Genomic DNA, 17,538 nt, shown 5'->3' with positions numbered 1-17,538 from the left:
ATCTAATTAATACACAAGTGCTTATGTCAAAAAATGCATCCACTTTTTTTTTTAAAACTCCCTACACACACACATGAATGAGTTCATTTGTCGAGTTTCTACTATAGCATGGCATGGATCCATTATATTTGCTGTGTTTAACTCACCACTGATTGTCTTTTCCCCAAGAACATCCAAATAAAAATACCAGGTGCCATATATACTACAAAATCTAAAGAGAGGTCCCTGTCTGTCATCAGTAAATTACAGCTCTGCCGTTGCCTTGTTTCCAACGCCGGTCGGCAAACCCAAATGGCGCCCTTCGTCCACGGCGCAACCTCCCCCTCGGAGAATTTTGGCACAAAACCTTTGTTCCCAGCCTTGGTTTTCATCGGCACAAAACTGACCCGTTCTCGGATGGATAGTTTGCCGTTGCCTAGACGCCGAGGATAGTAGCTTGGCAAATCACGCTCACTAGTTTGGATTTGGACGGCACTGTCTCAGTCTCTCAGCCATATAATAGAGGAAAAAAAAAACACCCGTGGTTTTGGTACAACGAACAACCGTGTGCTTGGTGTTCACAGTATTGATTTGATTGACACACACAGGCGAGATGAAGACTAGAGAATATATATGATCAATTGTGGCAAGGATACATGTAGCACTCACGTTCTCACATGATCAGTTCAACAAGATAAACTCCGACCTCCATCCTGTGCTTTGACGATGATAGCTTCCTTTCGTTCTTTCACGCACAGCGGCACATACATATAGTTGCACAAAATACAGATGGGAAAGCTGACGCTGGGGCGGCGAGGCGGCGGAGCCAGACTTCTTCCGGAGCGTCCTCGGCGAGCTCGTCCTCACGATCCTCTTGACTCATGAGGCCATATATGCATGCAGCATATTACACGAAGACAGAGGAGGGAACCAGCTCAACAACATGCACTGCACAATGCTCGAGGAAATATAATACTGAAGTTGGATGCTTTTATATTGCTGTGTGCATTATCAAAATGGAGGCTACCATGCAACTGCTAATATAATTAAGCATGCATGCAGCAGAGAAAGCACCGGAATGACTTGCAAAGCAATAATGTATGTGTATCAATTTCATGATTTTAAGAACAAGTAAAGGGCTGTAGGTTGGCTGTACGTAGAGGTGGAGGAGAGAGGGAAAGGGAGGGAGAGAGGAAAATCATGCTGTAAGTTTATAGCGGGCTTGGACACAAGAACTAACAACTATGTGAGAGAGACACAAGTGAAACATGTATTAATAGTGAAGAATTAAATATTATATGGATGGGCTAAAGGGTAGCCTCATTCAAGCAACAACAGGCTATATTATTGGCTTTGCTCTAATCTTGGACTAAATCTAGGAATTAGTGCGCCTCAGCTAATTAAATCAAGCAAGCAGTTCGCCAGCCATTGCGCCGGACAGGTAGGTGGTCTGATCCTCGGCAACAGAAGTCAACTGTGTAATTTGTCAAGTGAACACTTGAGTAAATTCAAGCGAACGCTTTCAGTCAAAATTCAGTGGACATGCAAACTACTCCCTCCATTCCTAATTATAAGATGATTTGGCCATTTTAGAGACATGGTTTTTCTATGTAATTAGATATACACAATGTTTAAATATATAGTAATAACAATGTATTTCCTCAGTTCTAAATTATAAGTTGCTTTGACTTTTTAGTACATCGAATTTACTATATATCAGAAAAATCAATTTGACCTATAATTTAAAACGGAGGGAGTACCTAGGAAAACTAAAACGTCTTATAATTCAGAATGATGGGAGTAGTTTACTAAAAATGAAGCGTACGTAACTGAAGTCCTAGTTTGATTTTAGATAATTTATGAAACCCTAGGTACTAACCTATGTGCTCTAAGTGAATATGAGTTAGGTTAGTACACATTCCAAGTGGTGGAGCAAATAGATGAAGATCATGATGATGGTGGTGATAGTCATGGTGATGATCAAGTGCTCAGGCTTAGAAAAGAAGAAAGAGAAAAACAAAAAGGCTCAAGGCAAATGTGATATCTATAGGGTCATTTTGTTTTGGTGATCGAGACACTTAGTGAGTGTGATCACATTTAGGTTTGGTAGCCGTACTATTAAGAGGGGTGAAACTCGACGTGAAATGCGGTTATCAAAGTGTCACTAGAACCTCTAACTCATTGCATATGCATTTAGATTCTAGTGAGTGCTAACACCCTTAAAAATGTTTGTGAAAATATGCTAACACATGCGCACAACCTGAAACACTTGGTGGTAAGCACATTTGGTCAAGAGTGGCGAAGTCTGAAACTTGGAGGTGCTGCCTCGAGCTGACCGAACGCTGCCTAGGCAGTGACCAGACTCAGATAGGCGCGTCCGGTCAGTGGTGCGCAAGTGGCATTGCCTCGGTCCTTCGACCGGACACTGGAGAAGAGGAAGGACCGGACACGCAGGGGGTGCGTCTGGTCCCTACTGACGTACGCTGACACAAGATGCAGTGGTTGGCCAGAGAGGAACGGACTCAGCACTGCGTCCGGTCATGTGAGACTTGACGTGTCCGGTCATGCGTGACCTGACGCGTCCGGTCGCATTTTTCCTCTTTGGTACCTTACTGGAGTTGACCGGAGTCCAAGTGGCCCAGCGTCAGGTGCTAGTGTGGCGCGTTCGATCGGCGTCTCGCAGGCGTGGACACACGCGTGACCCGACGCAACTCGGGTGCGTCCTGTCTTCGCGTGGGCGCATTCGATGCTACATAACCGTTGGAGATCAACGCGCGACGTTGAACGCAGGGGACACGTGGACGTCTGACAGCGACCGGACACTAGGGCTGATGCGTCCGGTCATCACGACCAGTGCATCCGGTCACCCCGTGATAACTGGCAGTGGGAGCCTAACAGCTCTATTTCGTGGGGGCTTCTATATAAGCCCCATGGCTAGCTTTTGCTTACTCTCTTTGCCATTTTCATTGACACAACAACCTAGTGAGCAAAGCAAAAGCCCTCTCACTCATCTCCATCAGCGATTTGATTCATCATCTTTATGAGATTGGGAGTGAATCTAAGTGCACTGCTTGAGTAATTGCATCTAGTGGCATTGGTGATTGTGTTTCGCTTCGGATTTCGCTTGTTACTCTTGGTGTTTGTCGACACCTAGACGGCTTGGTGCAGCGAGGATCGTTGAGCGGAGGGTGGTGATTGTCTCCAGCTCCGATCATGATGATTGTGAGGGATTCTTGAGCCTTTCCCCTGGGAGATCATGAAAGGCTTCTCTAGTGGATTATGCGTGGCTTGTGGAGCCCTATCTTGTGTTGGTTGTGCGACACTCGGTTGCGGGTTAGATGTGTGAAGCCTATAAACGAGTGAACCTTCAAGTGAGTGAATCGTTACAACGAGGACTAGCTTACCGGCAAGTAAGTGAACCTCGTTAAAAAAATTATTGTGTCATCATTGATTCCAAGGATTGATTAGTCTTCATTGTATTGGATTGATTGACCATCTCTCGCCACGTTGTATAATCTTCACTACCTCTCTTGTATTTACTTTCCTAGTGTAGCTAAGCTCTTTAGTATAACTAGTTTTACGAGCCAGCTTATGTCTTGTTAGTTTGGTTAGTGAAGCTCTTTAGTTAGTCTTTGAGAGCTCACTAACTTAGAGAGTAGTGACTTAGCTATTGTGTGGATCAGAGACTATAGCAAATAAAATTGTGGTTAGGAGGCTTGCATTTTTAGTAAGCTAGCGCAACACTCGCTTCGCCACTTAATTATCTAATCACTTGGCTTTAAGTGTTGTTTGTAGAAATTTTTATAGGTTATTCACCAACTCTAGCTATTAGGACCTTTCAGGTGGTATCGGAAACGTGGTCCGTTCAATCTCCCACGTTCGCTGCAATCACCGACGTGACGAGAACTCCAGCTCCAATAAATACCGTGGTACGGTCGTCGGCAAGCACGCACGGTACAGAGCTGATCGACGGAGATGACGACGAGTGGCGGCGCTGCACGCTTGGTACCAAAGCCGGTGGACGATCTGGAGGTGGCGCCAGCGGTGGAGGCGGAGCCGTGGCCATGGCCGGTGAGGGAGAAGAAGGTGTGTCACCAGGCTTTCCTCGCCGGCAGCCTGATGACGCTGCTGCTCCTCGCGTTCTTCGTCCTCGGCCGGGAGAGCGCGTCGTCAGCGATCGACCTCGCCAAGCTCACAGCCATGAACAATGGAACAGCAGGTACATATGGTCAGCTCGTGCATGTCCATGTCATTCCCGGGCTTTTGCAAGCTACAGCACTGTAGCATATCTGCAAAACTAACCTCAGTCGCCACCTGCCTCCAGGGCTTACGACGAACGCTCCTCATAGACGCGACGAGCTTCTCGGCGGGCTTCTCCCGGCGGGCATGGACCAGTGGGCATGCCGGAGCCGGTACGAGTCGTGGCAATACTACAAGCACTTCCCGTACGCGGCGTCGCCGTACCTCCAGGGCAAGCTGCGCGCCTACGAGGCTCGGCACCGGCGGTGCGCCCCCGGCACGCCGCTCTACGCCAAGTCCGTGGAGCAGCTCCGGTCCGGCCGCAGCGCTGAGGGCATGGAGTGCACCTACGTCGTGTGGCTCCCCTTCGACGGCCTCGGTAACCGCATTCTATCCATGCTGAGCGGCTTCCTCTACGCCCTGCTCACCGATCGCGTCCTCCTGGCCGCCTTGCCCCCGGACTCGGCCGACCTCTTCTGCGAGCCGTTCCCGGGCGCGACGTGGCGGCTCCCCGTGGAGGACTTCCCCGTCGCCAACCTGTTCGGGGTCGGGCAGGACATGGAGCAGTCGTACACGAGGCTGGTTGGTGGCAAGGTGGTCGGCACAGCCACGAACGCGACGGCGGCCGTGACTCCGTCGTACGTGTACCTGAGCCTAGGGTATCGACTCAGGGATAGGATCTTCTTCTGCGGCGAGCACCAGCGCGTGCTCCGCAAGGTCAACTGGCTGCTGCTGTACAGCGACCTCTACTTCGCGCCGTCGCTGTATGAGGTAGCCGAGTTCCAGGACGAGCTTGGGCGACTGTTCCCCGAGAAGGAGAGCGTGCACCACCTCATGTCCCGGTACCTGCTCCACCCGGCCAACCCCGTGTGGAGCTTGGTCATCAGGTATTACCGCTCGTACCTGGCTCCGGCGACACGGAGGATCGGCGTGCAGATCAGGATGTACGGCCACTCCTCAATCCCGGCCGATGACATGTACAACCAGATCCTCAATTGCTCCAGGCAGGAGCACATACTACCGGAAACCACCAACGACGATGACAAGGCTGTGACGCCGACCGCGGTGACTGGCGGCGATGGCAATGGCTCCAACAACTCCGCGGCCATCTTCATCGCGTCGCTGTACTCCGACTACTACAAGAGGCTGAGGTCGAGGTACTCCACGCCGCACGTGGCGAAGGGTGGCGGCGCGACGAGGGTAAGCGTGTTCCAGCGGACACACGAGGAGCGGCAGGCGACTGAGAACCTGGCGCACAACCAGAAGGCGCTCGTGGAGATATACTTGCTCAGCTTCTCCGAGGAGCTGGTCACATCCGGCCTGTCCACGTTTGGGTACGTCAGCAGCGGCCTCGCAGGCATCCAGCCAGCGATCCTGCTCACCGCGTTCAACCACAAGGTTCCTGAGACGCCGTGCCGGCGGGCAGTGTCCATGGAGCCCTGCAACCTCACGCCGCCCCGGGGCCTCAAGTGCCGGGACAAGGGCGCTAACGAGGAGGACATGGCACGCCATATCAAGGTCTGCGAGGATTTCAAGGATGGGGTCAAGTTTTTTGACTAGGCGGCGTGGCGTTGTTACTTTTCCATGTGCATTTTCCTTCTGCAAGGACCGTGACGTCTAAGAGGATATGAATTAAGCAACTTAAAAATCTAATTCTAATTATACCTCTAATTCTCATCTTAGCAAAACCTATGCAAATAAATAAACTATCTAAATATGTAAATTTGGTTTTACTAGTGTGTTGCTATCTCTACTGTAAAAGAGTTATGAAATCTAGGTTCCAATTCTATCAACTAGCTTATCAACTATGCTAAGAAAGGTAAAGCACAAAACAAAGATTGCAATATAAATGCGATAGCTAAAGATGAGGTAAAGACGCAATCAACCGTCGATGACTCCAGTAATTTTACCGAGGTATCGAGAAACGAGCAAGCTTCCCCTAGTGCTCATTGGAGCCTCTCGCAAAGAAGCCTCCGTAAGGGCCAAGCTCCGGGTCGGGTAACTACGTGGATAGCCTTGGGCCTTTTTCACACGCAAGTGGGTCTCCAATGTGCCTTCTGGCAAGCCTCTCCTGGAATGCTCCCTGCCATCCTTACTATCAAGCTTTTGGCCAAAACACTGCAGGCCTTGTTCCCTTCGTACATGGTGGCTCTAGGGCTTTCGACGACGAAAGCTCCTCATGGCCGCGATGAGCTCCTCAGCAGGCTTCTCTCGGCGGGCATGGACCGGCGGTTGTGCTGAAGCCGGTACGAGTCATGGCGGTAACATAAGCACTTCCCGTATGCAGCGTCGTCGTACCTCAAAGACAAACTGCGCGCCTACAAGGCCCGGGACAGGCGGTGCGCCCCCAGCACGCCGCTCTATGCTAGGTCCATGGAACAGCTCTGGTCCGACCGCAACGCCTACATCATGGAGTGCACCTATGTTGTGTGGCTCCCCTTTGATAGACTTGGCAATCACATGCAGTCCATGGTGAGCGCCTTCTTCTACGCGCTGCTCACGGGCCACGTCTTACTCGTCGCCATGCTCCCAAACTCGACCGACCTCTACTACAAGCTGTTCTCAGGCACGATGTGGTGCCTCCTGATGGAAGACGACTTCCGCATCGCTAACCTGGTCCCATAGGGACAGAGCATCGAGCGGTCACACACGAGTCTGCTCAAGGCTAAGGTGGTCTTCCTAGCCACAAACGCGACGGTGGGCGTGCCACCATACGTGTACCAAAGCTTAGGGTTTTAGCTCAAGGACCCACTCTTCTTCTGCGGTGAGCGCCAGCTCGTGCTCGGCAATGTCAACTAATTGCTGCTGTATAGCGACCTCTACTTCACGCCATCGCTGTACCCGATGGCTGATTGTTGACATCTGTGGTGGCACACAGACAAAATCCACAAGCGCACTGGTATCGAAGTAGTTTTCACCTAGAGTATTATCGAGTATTGTATCCATAGGGATGTCGACGCCGAAAATCCGACGCCGGGAACACAGTGATCAACACCGGTGAGAGGCCCAGCGCGGAGCAAATCCCGAGCTTCTCTCCGGGCCTTGGAAGGGCACCACTAGACCAGACGATCATGACCTCGAGGGGCGTGCCAGTCAATTGGACATGCAATTGACAAGGGAGCAAGATTGATCTGTAATTTAAGGTGAACATGCTGGTCGTTTGTCCAAACAGTTTCAAATGTGCGGCCAAGTGACCAGCGAGACAGGGCTATCGACTAGAGAGTCGATATCCAGCATGTTCATGATGTATGATAAGTAAAATGAGCATATCGACAATCATTAGTTAGTCAATTATATAGATCTAACCTGTCGATCATCATGAAAGCATGCAAAAGATGTAAAAAGAAAGGTGTGAAAGTATATGATTTGATTGAGAAACAAACTAGCTTTTAACCAAGACAAGAACAAGTAAAGAGCATGTAAACAACAAAAATATATTCTCAAAAGATAGGCTATCGGCTAAATAGCTAATTCCAGTGAAAGAATGGTCATAGCATGCAACCACTCAACTATTAAATGTGTATAAACCCATACGCCTATCCGATCCAATCTACTATCTTTATCAGTGGGGGTCAGACTTAACCGATAAAGCCATAATAAGGATAACAGATTAAACCTTCAAAGCATATGGATCTATAAACGCTTAACGAGATCACGGGAACATGCTACGATCGAGAGAGCTTAGGCGATCGGCTAAATAGCCGATACAGACATAGCATGCAACCGAAGACTATGCTTGGCCATAAGCAAGGCTTACCACCTGACGATTTTCAATCTATGATGCTAGCAGTGGGGGTTAGACCTAACCGATACCGCCATAAAAGCACTTCTAGACCGGATTTCGTCAACTAGCAAGCCTCACCTAGGGCTAAACTTGCCTTTGACCACACGCTATCTTCAATCAAGATTGGAACAGAACGGCTAGACTAGCAAGAACCATCGTCAAAGCGGGATGTAAACATTATAGTGTGACGAGATGATGATTCCAAAAGAAATATAAAGCTAATCTATCTCAATCTTAACCGGGCAGGGGATTCGTATTAAAATTCATACGAGATCAGATTTAACCGAGGGCAGCCGTGCGGATTTTGATAAGAATTGAGGATAACTATCAGCAATTGCAAGAGATCATACTTAATAGAAGGTAGCCTTACAAACAACTGATGACACCTAACTTAAATAAAGCTTGCAAGAGGTTAGACCTAACCGATGTAGCCTTACAAACAAGGTATGTCGGGTTCATAAACTCGGGGTCCCTCATGGACCTGCTTCCTAGCAAAAGGTTGGCCCAGCAGACAACGTTGCGAATGACGCGCAACTCCTGGGCTAGCCCAAAAACCTAACGACAGGCCAGAAGGGCGATCCAGTCTCCGACCGGAAGGCCTGGCCAAGAAGGAATGACGCTCGCTTCTGACTCCAGCCCGCCTCTCCGACTAGAAGGCCTGGTCAAGGAAAGGACAACGCTCGCTTCCGACTCTATCCAGCCTCACCGACGGGAAGGCCTGGCCCAGGAGGAACAGTGCCGCTTCTGACTTTGGCCTGCCTCTCTGACCAGAAGGCCTTGCCTAGAAGGAACAGCACCGCTTCTAACTCTGGCCTACCTCTCCGACCGGAAGGCCTGGCCTAGGAGGAACAGCGCCACTTGCGACTCTAACCCACGTCTCCAACCGGAAGGCCTGGCCAAATGGTGCCTCTGACTCCGACCCATGTCTCCGACTGGGGATACACCGAACCTCTGCTTATAGCTCTTCTCCAACTAGTGTAGTCGGAGCGGACTAGGACCAACCAACCGGGGATGCCCGCTTGGTGAGGACCTAGGAAATGGGCGCAATAGGTAAGGCAGAGCACTCAAGTCAACTGTAATACCAAGGACCGTACCCTGTGCACTTGCAGGACAGTATCGACAGAACATGTCAGAAGGGTGCCCTACAACCTTCTAGGTATGTCAGAACCCAAACAGTGTTGTGGGCGTCGATGTTTTCCCTACAGTGTTGTGGACGCCATCAATTCCCATACTTGGCGAACACGGTAAATCCCCCACATGCCTCTGGGCATCGACAGTGTTGTGGGCGTCGTCATACATGGTGAATACAGAGAAACATCCCACATGCGTTTGACATCAACAGTGTTGTGGGTGCCTACAATCATCTAGTACCCGACGGCGTGGGCAACAAGACTTAGTAGCATACGTACATTCTTTCTCTCTCTCTCTCACTTGCAAGGTTGTCCCCTTCATCTATAAAAAGGGATAAGCTCTCTCCCAATAAGGACGATACAGACGATTCGAACAACCAATGATCGATTCACTCTCTGCTAGCTTTAGACACTCTAAAGCTACACAGAGCACATGCACAAATACTTAGCACACATAGGAGCTCACATCACTCTTGTCCCTTTAGTCTGAAGTCCGACCGGTCCTCTTGCACCCCCATCTTTCTCCTTCTTGTTTGTAACCCATAGCAAACTTCAAGCACCTAGACTCAGGAATAAAGTCATCGACCGACTCAGACTAGACGTAGGACACGTTGCCTGAACCAGTATAAACCCTGTGTCATTGACTGCTAGGACACATTCGATCATAACGTGTGGCAAAACTACAAATATTTACTTGTTGGTCACTTTTCGCACCGATAGTTGGCGCCGTCCGTGGGGAAGACGATGTATGTTCACGCTTTTGGTCATCGGATGGCCCACTTTTCCGCCATCTTCGCCATGGCAGGCTCAAGCGATATGACTCGCTTCGCCTCATTGGAGTTTCCCACACTCCCACATGTTGGGATGTAGGTTCCACCCATCTTTGAGCCATCCCAGACCTTCCTCTTCGAAAGCCTGGACTTTGTCGCCAACCAGCTCGGCATGCTGTGCCTTTGCGAGAAGGCACTTGTTCCAACACCCGTTGGAGGGACGCCCTCTGTCGGCTCTAGGACATCCGACGACTTCAACGATGAGGTGCCTGAGCTTTGCTCCGAGCCCACGCTAGGCTCAAACCTTGTTATGAGTAATGTACATACTATTATTTACTCGCTATTTACTATCTTTCGTTGATTTTCTGAAGGGACCCCGTTGTCCCTGTCACGACCGCCATGCAACTGGTTCCCCTATGGGCTCATGTCCCCCATGGACATGTATGCACAGGGGCTCTAAAGGATGCTGGTGCCGCCCCCTCTCACATTTGAATTTGTGGGGATGGTGAGCTATGCTCCCACCTCTTTTCATGAGCTCCTGGATGACGATGTTGAGAGAGACGGCTCCAGCATCGGCAACATCATGGCACCTAGCCACCCTCTATCCTAGGAGTGCGCTATGGCGGATGCTCCAAGACGACCGTCGGTGGTGGCAAAGTCTCTATAGACCCACACCCCTCCAGACCCTCGTGTGGAGGCCCTCGCATGTGCATAGGAGCACGGCGAGCAGCTACGACAAAGGCGGTAGAACCAGCAGCCACCAGCGCTGGCACGCTCGGCACACCACATTGCGCCCCATGCACATAACCTAGTGAGTGACGCCTGGGGGCGCTCCTGTCAGTTCTAGTGCGACATCATGGATGGGGGGATCGATTCCCCACAGTTCGCTTGGGCAGGCCAGAACATCACCGTTGCGGCAATACTTTTGCGTGGCGTTCCTGATCCTATCGACCCCTAGGAGCGGGCAGTCCACCGGAATCTCTGGGCGCTAGTGGAAACCACCACCGTTCAATAGGCGGAGAGCTCCATGTCGTGACACTGACTCATGGCATCTCTCCCCACTAGAGGAGTGGGGATGCACCAGACGAATCGCTCCATCCGCTCACCTCTACAGCCACCGAGCACGGCACAAGAGGACGCAGCTACACCTTGGCCTGACCCGGCGCCTGCTCACACCGAGCCCCTATGTGTGAATGCCTTGGGCTGAACTGAGACGCTCACAGCGTCATCATCAACCAGCGTCAGGCCTGGCATGATGATGACATCCATTGGGTGGTGGTGAGGGCATGCGGCATACGCCCTAGCTGGACCATCAAGGGAGCGATTAAATGCCCCTTAGGCATGGTTGCCGTCCAGACGACCGGAGTCCTAGCCCAGATGGCCCGAGACCACGGGCCTTTGGCCGATGTATCTAGAGAGCGCCGCTCCCACAACGCTTCTGATCGCCCACCAACATCGCTAAGTACACTGGGGAGATGAACCCTGGTATAAGGCTAAAAAATTTCTAGTTCGCCTGTCGAGCCAGAGGAGTGGATGATGATCATTTCATCATTCAGTACCTCAACATCTACATGGGGGAACATGTCTGAGTGTGGCTCGAATTTGTTCTGCATGACAGCATCCACGACTAGGCAAACCTCAAGAGGGTCTTCGTCAGGAATTTCCAGGGGACATATGTCCACCCTGGGAACTCCTTGGACCTCAAGAGCTGCCAGCAGGAGCCCAACGAGTCCTTGTGGGATTACATCCGTAGGTTCTCCAAATGATGCAACTCCCTCCTTGATGTCATTGACACGGACATCATCAGCACATTCCTCTCTGGGACAACCTGCGAGTCCCTAATCCACAAGCTTGGTTGTCTGAAGCCCTGGACCACCCACGACCTACTTGATGTTGCTACGACCCATGCCCCCAGCGAGGAGGCGATCGAAGTGGTCTTCAACGGAGGCTGAGACACGGGCAAGGACAAGCACGAGGATCAAGATGAGGGCCCCTCCACGCAGAGGGGCAAAAAGAGCAAGAAGGATCAGCGCTGACCGACCAACTCCGCATTGGTCACCGTGGCTAATCGTGTGGGCAAGCTGCCCCAGCAGGGCCTGCCTGACCACTTCAATAAGCTCATAGAGAGCCTGTGCACCAACCACACCTACCGCATCAGGAACCTCTACAAGGACCATGAGCTCCTCAAGCGCTTCCTACGATAGGCAAGGAGATAGCCAAACTTCAAGATGAGGGCAAGGAGGCAGCGGCCAAGAAAGGAGGTGCGGCGAGCAAGGATGGGGATGATTTTCCTGATCCTGATGAGTGCATCATGATCTTTGAGGGGTCCGATGTCATCTACTCCAAGCACCAGTACAAAGTGCGCTACAAAGATGTGTGCATCACTGAAACGGCCGTCCTCTCCTTCCTTAGTTGGTCAGAATCTACAATCACCTTTGATCAGAGGGACCATCCATCCCACGTCGCTAGACCGGGGGCGCTACCTGCTCATCGTCTACCCCATCATTCGCAAGAAGTGCCTCACCAAGGTGCTGATGGAAGGAGGTAGCGGCCTCAACATCCTCTATGTCGACACCCTCGATGCCATGTGCATCCCCCGGTTGAAGATCCATCTGGTGAGCTGTCCCTTCCACGGCGTGATCCTAGGAGCGCCGGCATACCCGCTCGGGCAGATCGACCTACCCATTACGTTTGGCAACAAAGCCAACTTCCTCTTGGAGGTTCTCACCTTTGAAGTGGTCAACTTCCTAGGGTCCTACCATGGCATCTTGGGGCGGCCATGCTATGCCAAGTTCATGGCGATCCCCAACTACACTACCTCAAGCTGAAGATGCCAGGACCGAACGACATCATCACTGTGGGTAGCGCCTTCTCGCATGCCTTCACGTGCGACTACGAGCATTTCGAGCTCGCCATTGCGGTCATCAACTCGTCCGAGCTCCCACGGCTCAGGGAGTTGTTGACCCCAATAGTCTCGGACTGCAACAAGCCAACCTCCTTGACTGCCTTCTGCCCACTCAAGGAAACTAAGGCGGTAGGGATCGAACCCACTGACCCTACCAAGACGGTGCGGATCGAGACCTAGCTCCTAGCCAAATAGGAATGCGAGCTCGTCGACTTCCTGCACGCCAATCTTGACATCTTTGCATGGAAACCTTCTGACATGCCGGGCATACCGTGGGAGGTCGCCGAGCATGCACTATGCCTCATCCTAGGCTTGAAGCCTGCCAAGCAGCACCTACATCGCTTTGACAACGAGAGGCATGGGGCCATAGGCAAGGAGATAGCCAAACTCCTAGCGGCCAGATTCGTCAAGGAGGTATACCACTCCGACTAGCTTGCCAATCTTGTTCTTGTTAAGAAGAAGACCGGGAAATAGAGAATGTGCGTTGATTATACAGGCCTCAAGAAAGCGTGTCCGAAGGATCACTTTCCTTTGCCACACATAGACCAAATAGTCGACTCCACCATGGGATGCGAGATCCTCTCCTTTCTGGATGCCTACTCAGGCTATCACCAGATTGCGATGAAAGAGTCCGATCAACTCGCAACCTCGTTCATCACCCTGTATGGTTCATACTGCTACATAACCATGCATTTTGACCTAAAGAACACTGGCACCACCTATCAACAGTGCATGCAGCAATGCTTTGCCGACCAAATCGACCTGCTCGACCAACCTAATCAGGTCGACCGACCAAAACCAACCATCACCGTCTATGTTGATGACATAGTGGTCAAAACGGTTCAAGCTTGCGACCTGATCATGAACTTGGCCACGACATTCATGAACCTTCGAAGGTTCAACATCAAACTGAATCCTGAAAAATATATTTTTGGGGTTCCAAAGGGAAACTGCTTGGATATATCATGTCCGAGTGCGGCATCGAGGCCAACCCTAAGAAAATCATGGCCATCTCCAACATGGGCCCCACAAGCAACGTCAAAGGTGTATAAAGGCTCACCGGCTGTCTGGCCGCCCTAAGCCAGTTCATCTCCCGGCTAGGCGAGCGGGGAATGCCTCTCTACAAGCGTCTCAAAAAGATGGACGCTTTTGTCTAGACTAAGGAAGCACAATAGGTTTTGGAGAGCCTCAAAGCGTCACTGACGTTGGCCCCAATCCTCATTGCTCCCGAATAGGGAGAACCCCTCCTCCTATACGTCATGGCAAGCAACCACATGGTGAGCGCCACCCTAGTCATCGAGAGGGAGGAGCCGAGACACCACCTTAAGGTCCTACGACCCGTATACTTCATCAGGAAGGTACTCACCAATCCCAAGGTCCGATACCCCTAGGTGCAGATACTACTATACATCATGCTAATGGTGACCCAGAAGCTCCTACACTACTTCACCGACCACGAAGTCGCGGTCATCACTTCATACCTGCTTGGAGACATCGTCCGCAACCACGATGCCGTGGGATGGATCTCCAAGTGGGCACTCGAACTCATGGGCCACAACATCAAGTATATCCCCCGTACTGCCATTAAGTCTCCAGCTCTCACGAACTTTATCACTGAATGGACAGAGGTGTAGCTACCGACTCTGAACGTCACCCACGAGTATTGGATGATATACTTTGATGGGTCCGTAATGGTGCCCGGCTCAGGGGCTGGAGTGGTTTTGATCTCCCTGGATGGAAGTAGGCTCTACTATGCCATCAGCCTCCACTTTTTAGCCTCAAACAATGCCATGGAATATGAGGCCCTCATCAATGGACTACGCATCGCCATCGAGCTCGGCGCTACATGACTCTACGTTCATGGTGACTCAGAGTTGGTCATTAACCAAGTCATGAAGGAGTCCTCCTACAAAAGCCCCCTCATGACAGCATACTACCAGGAGGTGGCAAGCTTGAGGACAAATTCTAGGGGATTAAGCTACATCATGTCCCCCAAAAGGACAATGACGCCACCAATTTTCTCGTGAAGTTGGCTGCCAGGCAGGCTCCGACTCCGAATGGGATCTTCATCAATGAACTTCATGAGCCATCCACCCGCATCCTAGAAGGTTCGATCCAGACACATCCTGAGGCCAACCCGGTGCTTGGGGGTTTCGACCCCAGTGCCTCTGTGACGATGTCGCCCGCCGATGTCACCATGGTGGCACTCAATCAAATCGACTAACGAGTGCCGCTGCTCGCCTACCTCCTCGAGGAAGTTCTCCCACCCGAAAGGACTAAAGCATGATGGATCGCTCGATGCACCAAGACATTCATCGCACTCAGTGGTGAACTTTACAAGCAAAGTCCATCGGGGGTACTCATGAAGTGCATCCCTACCAACCAAGGGAAGTAGCTCCTCCTTGAGGTCCATGCCAGAATCTGCAGACATCATGTGGCCCTAAGGTCGCTGGTCGGAAAAGCCTTTCGGCAAGGTTTTTACTGGCCCACCGCGCTATGAGATGCAGAGGAGGTCGTCCGCATGTGTGAAGGATGCCAGTTCTACGCTCGGCAAACCCATTTGCCGGCATAGGAGCTTCAAACCATCCCAATCACCTAGCCATTCACGGTCTGGGGCCTCAACTTAGTAGGACCCCTCAAAAAGGGCCTAGGCAGCTTCACTCACCTGCTCGTAGTGGTCGACTGTCGATATGGGACCCACAGGATACCCCACAAAGGAGAGAGAAGAACTAGTCTAACTAGGATTCTTCCCTTGTAATCCTAGTAGTAGTACTATTCAGTAATCCTACTAGGAGCTCTCATTGTAAACTGACTAGGACTCTGGCCTCCTGACTATATAAAGGAGGGCAGGGCTCCTGGATGGAAGAAGAACGATTGTACAACACAACACTTCACAATCAATCCAACGCAAAGGCTAACGCCGACTGGGCGTAGGGCTGTTACTCGATCAACGATCAAGGGTCCAAACCAGGATAAACCGTTTGTCTCTTGCGTTCACCATCAAGCTCTGCATACGCTGAAGCCCGAACATACTGCCTTGGGTATCCCTGTGGTACGCTATCGATGGTAAAACATTGAGCTGTCGATGTTTTACCACCGGCAACCCATCTCGGGGTACCCGGGATAGTGATTTGTTCGGAGGGGTATCGGCGTTTGTAGGAACTCGATGGTAAACGCAGGGAGACAACGATTTACACTAGTTCGGCACGCCAGAAAATCATGGCGCCCTACGTCTAGTGTGGTGTGGATAGTATATTGCGCCCTGCGCTATTTGTTGTGTTGCGAGGTATGTTGTGGTTGTGAGTTTTGTCGGTTATGTGTCGGTCCCGATCTAGGGACCCCTGCCCTCCTTTATATAGTCTAGGAGAGGCGGGAGTCCTAGTCGGTTACAAAGTAGAGATCCTAGTAGGATTACGTGTAACTAATTCTTGTAGGATTACATGTAGGGAATCCTAGTTGGACTAGGTTTTCTTCTCTCTTCTCCATGGGGAACCTTATGGGTCCCACATCGACATCGACAAATTCACCAAGTGGATAGAGGCCAAGCCCATCACCAACATCTGCTAGGAAGAGGCGGTCAAATTCTTCCTCGACATCATCTATCGGTTCAGTGTTGTAAACTATATCATCACTGACCATGGAACTAACTTCTCAGGGAAGAAGTTCCTAGACTTCAGTGAAGGATATGGCATCAGAATTGACTGGGCCACGGTTGGACATCCATGTACTAATGGTCAGGTCGATCATGCCAATGGCATGGTCCTCCAAGGACTTAAGCCACACATCTTCGACCGACTCAACAAGTACGCTGGGCGATGGGTTGCAGAGGTCCTAACGATCCTCTGGAGCCTAAGAATGACCCCAAAAGGATCCATAGGGTTCACAATCTTCTTCCTAACCTACGGAGCTAAAGCAGTGCTGCCCTCTGACATCGACCACGGTGCCCCAAGAGTGAAGGCCTTTGACTGTGATCGAATCGCAGAGGCTCAACAAGACGCAGTTGACCTGCTCGAGGAGGCCCACGAGACACCCATCATCCACTCTGCTCGCTACCAGTAGACTCTCCATAGGTACCATGAGATGAAAATCAGAGGAAGGATCCTCAAGGTCGGAGACCTCGTGCTTTAAAGGACCCAATCGACCAAGGAGAAGCACAAACTCTCTCTGCCTTGAGAAGGACGCTATATGGTGACCGAAGTAATCCGATCGGGTGTCTACCGACTGAAGGATGACAACAGCGACGTTCTCACCAACACTTGGAACATCAAAATGTTACGTCATTTCTTCCACTAAAATTCAGTCTTATCGTTTTTCCTTCACTTAACGTTTGCTCCTATAAAGCACCCGGCCCGAACACTTTTGCCCTAGGTCGCTCGGGGGCTCCACGGGGGTGTGATACCACCTCTCTTTTTTACTATCATATGGTAAAAACCTTTTATACCTTTTTACCCAAATGAAAGGGTAGTTCGTTCCTTTAATTACCTTACGTAACTTTGCTTTAAATATTTCGACCGATCGCACCCCACCTCTACCTACGGTTATGAGCAGCTGAGCCTCGTGGGCCATGCCTAGACTCTTAAGGTTGCAGCCTACAGAATGAACGGGCAGGTGTGAAAAAAGAATAAAAAACAAAATTATGCTAAGGTAAAAATTAGGAACAGATGGGACAAGCTTCCCCGAACGAAGTAATTCCATCACAAAAACAAAGTTGCTGTATTCATGGATACACAA

At 50.9% G+C, this 17,538-nt stretch overlaps 1 protein-coding gene across 1 annotated transcript; it reads left to right on the top strand.

Moving 5' to 3' along the window:
• Window positions 1-3,954: 3,954 nt before the first annotated feature.
• LOC136550835 (probable fucosyltransferase 8) lies at window positions 3,955-5,778 on the top strand. Its single transcript, XM_066542430.1, has 2 exons — window positions 3,955-4,202; window positions 4,311-5,778. Exons 1-2 carry the CDS (start codon window positions 3,955-3,957, stop codon window positions 5,776-5,778), a joined length of 1,716 nt encoding a protein of 571 aa, XP_066398527.1.
• Window positions 5,779-17,538: the final 11,760 nt, after the last annotated feature.

The sequence above is a fragment of the Miscanthus floridulus genome, chromosome 4 (genome assembly GCF_019320115.1).
Source record: "Miscanthus floridulus cultivar M001 chromosome 4, ASM1932011v1, whole genome shotgun sequence".
Classification (NCBI taxonomy): Eukaryota; Viridiplantae; Streptophyta; class Magnoliopsida; order Poales; family Poaceae; genus Miscanthus; species Miscanthus floridulus.
The sequence above is the reverse complement of the archived record's forward strand: the minus strand, read 5'-3'. Positions and strand labels throughout refer to the sequence as shown.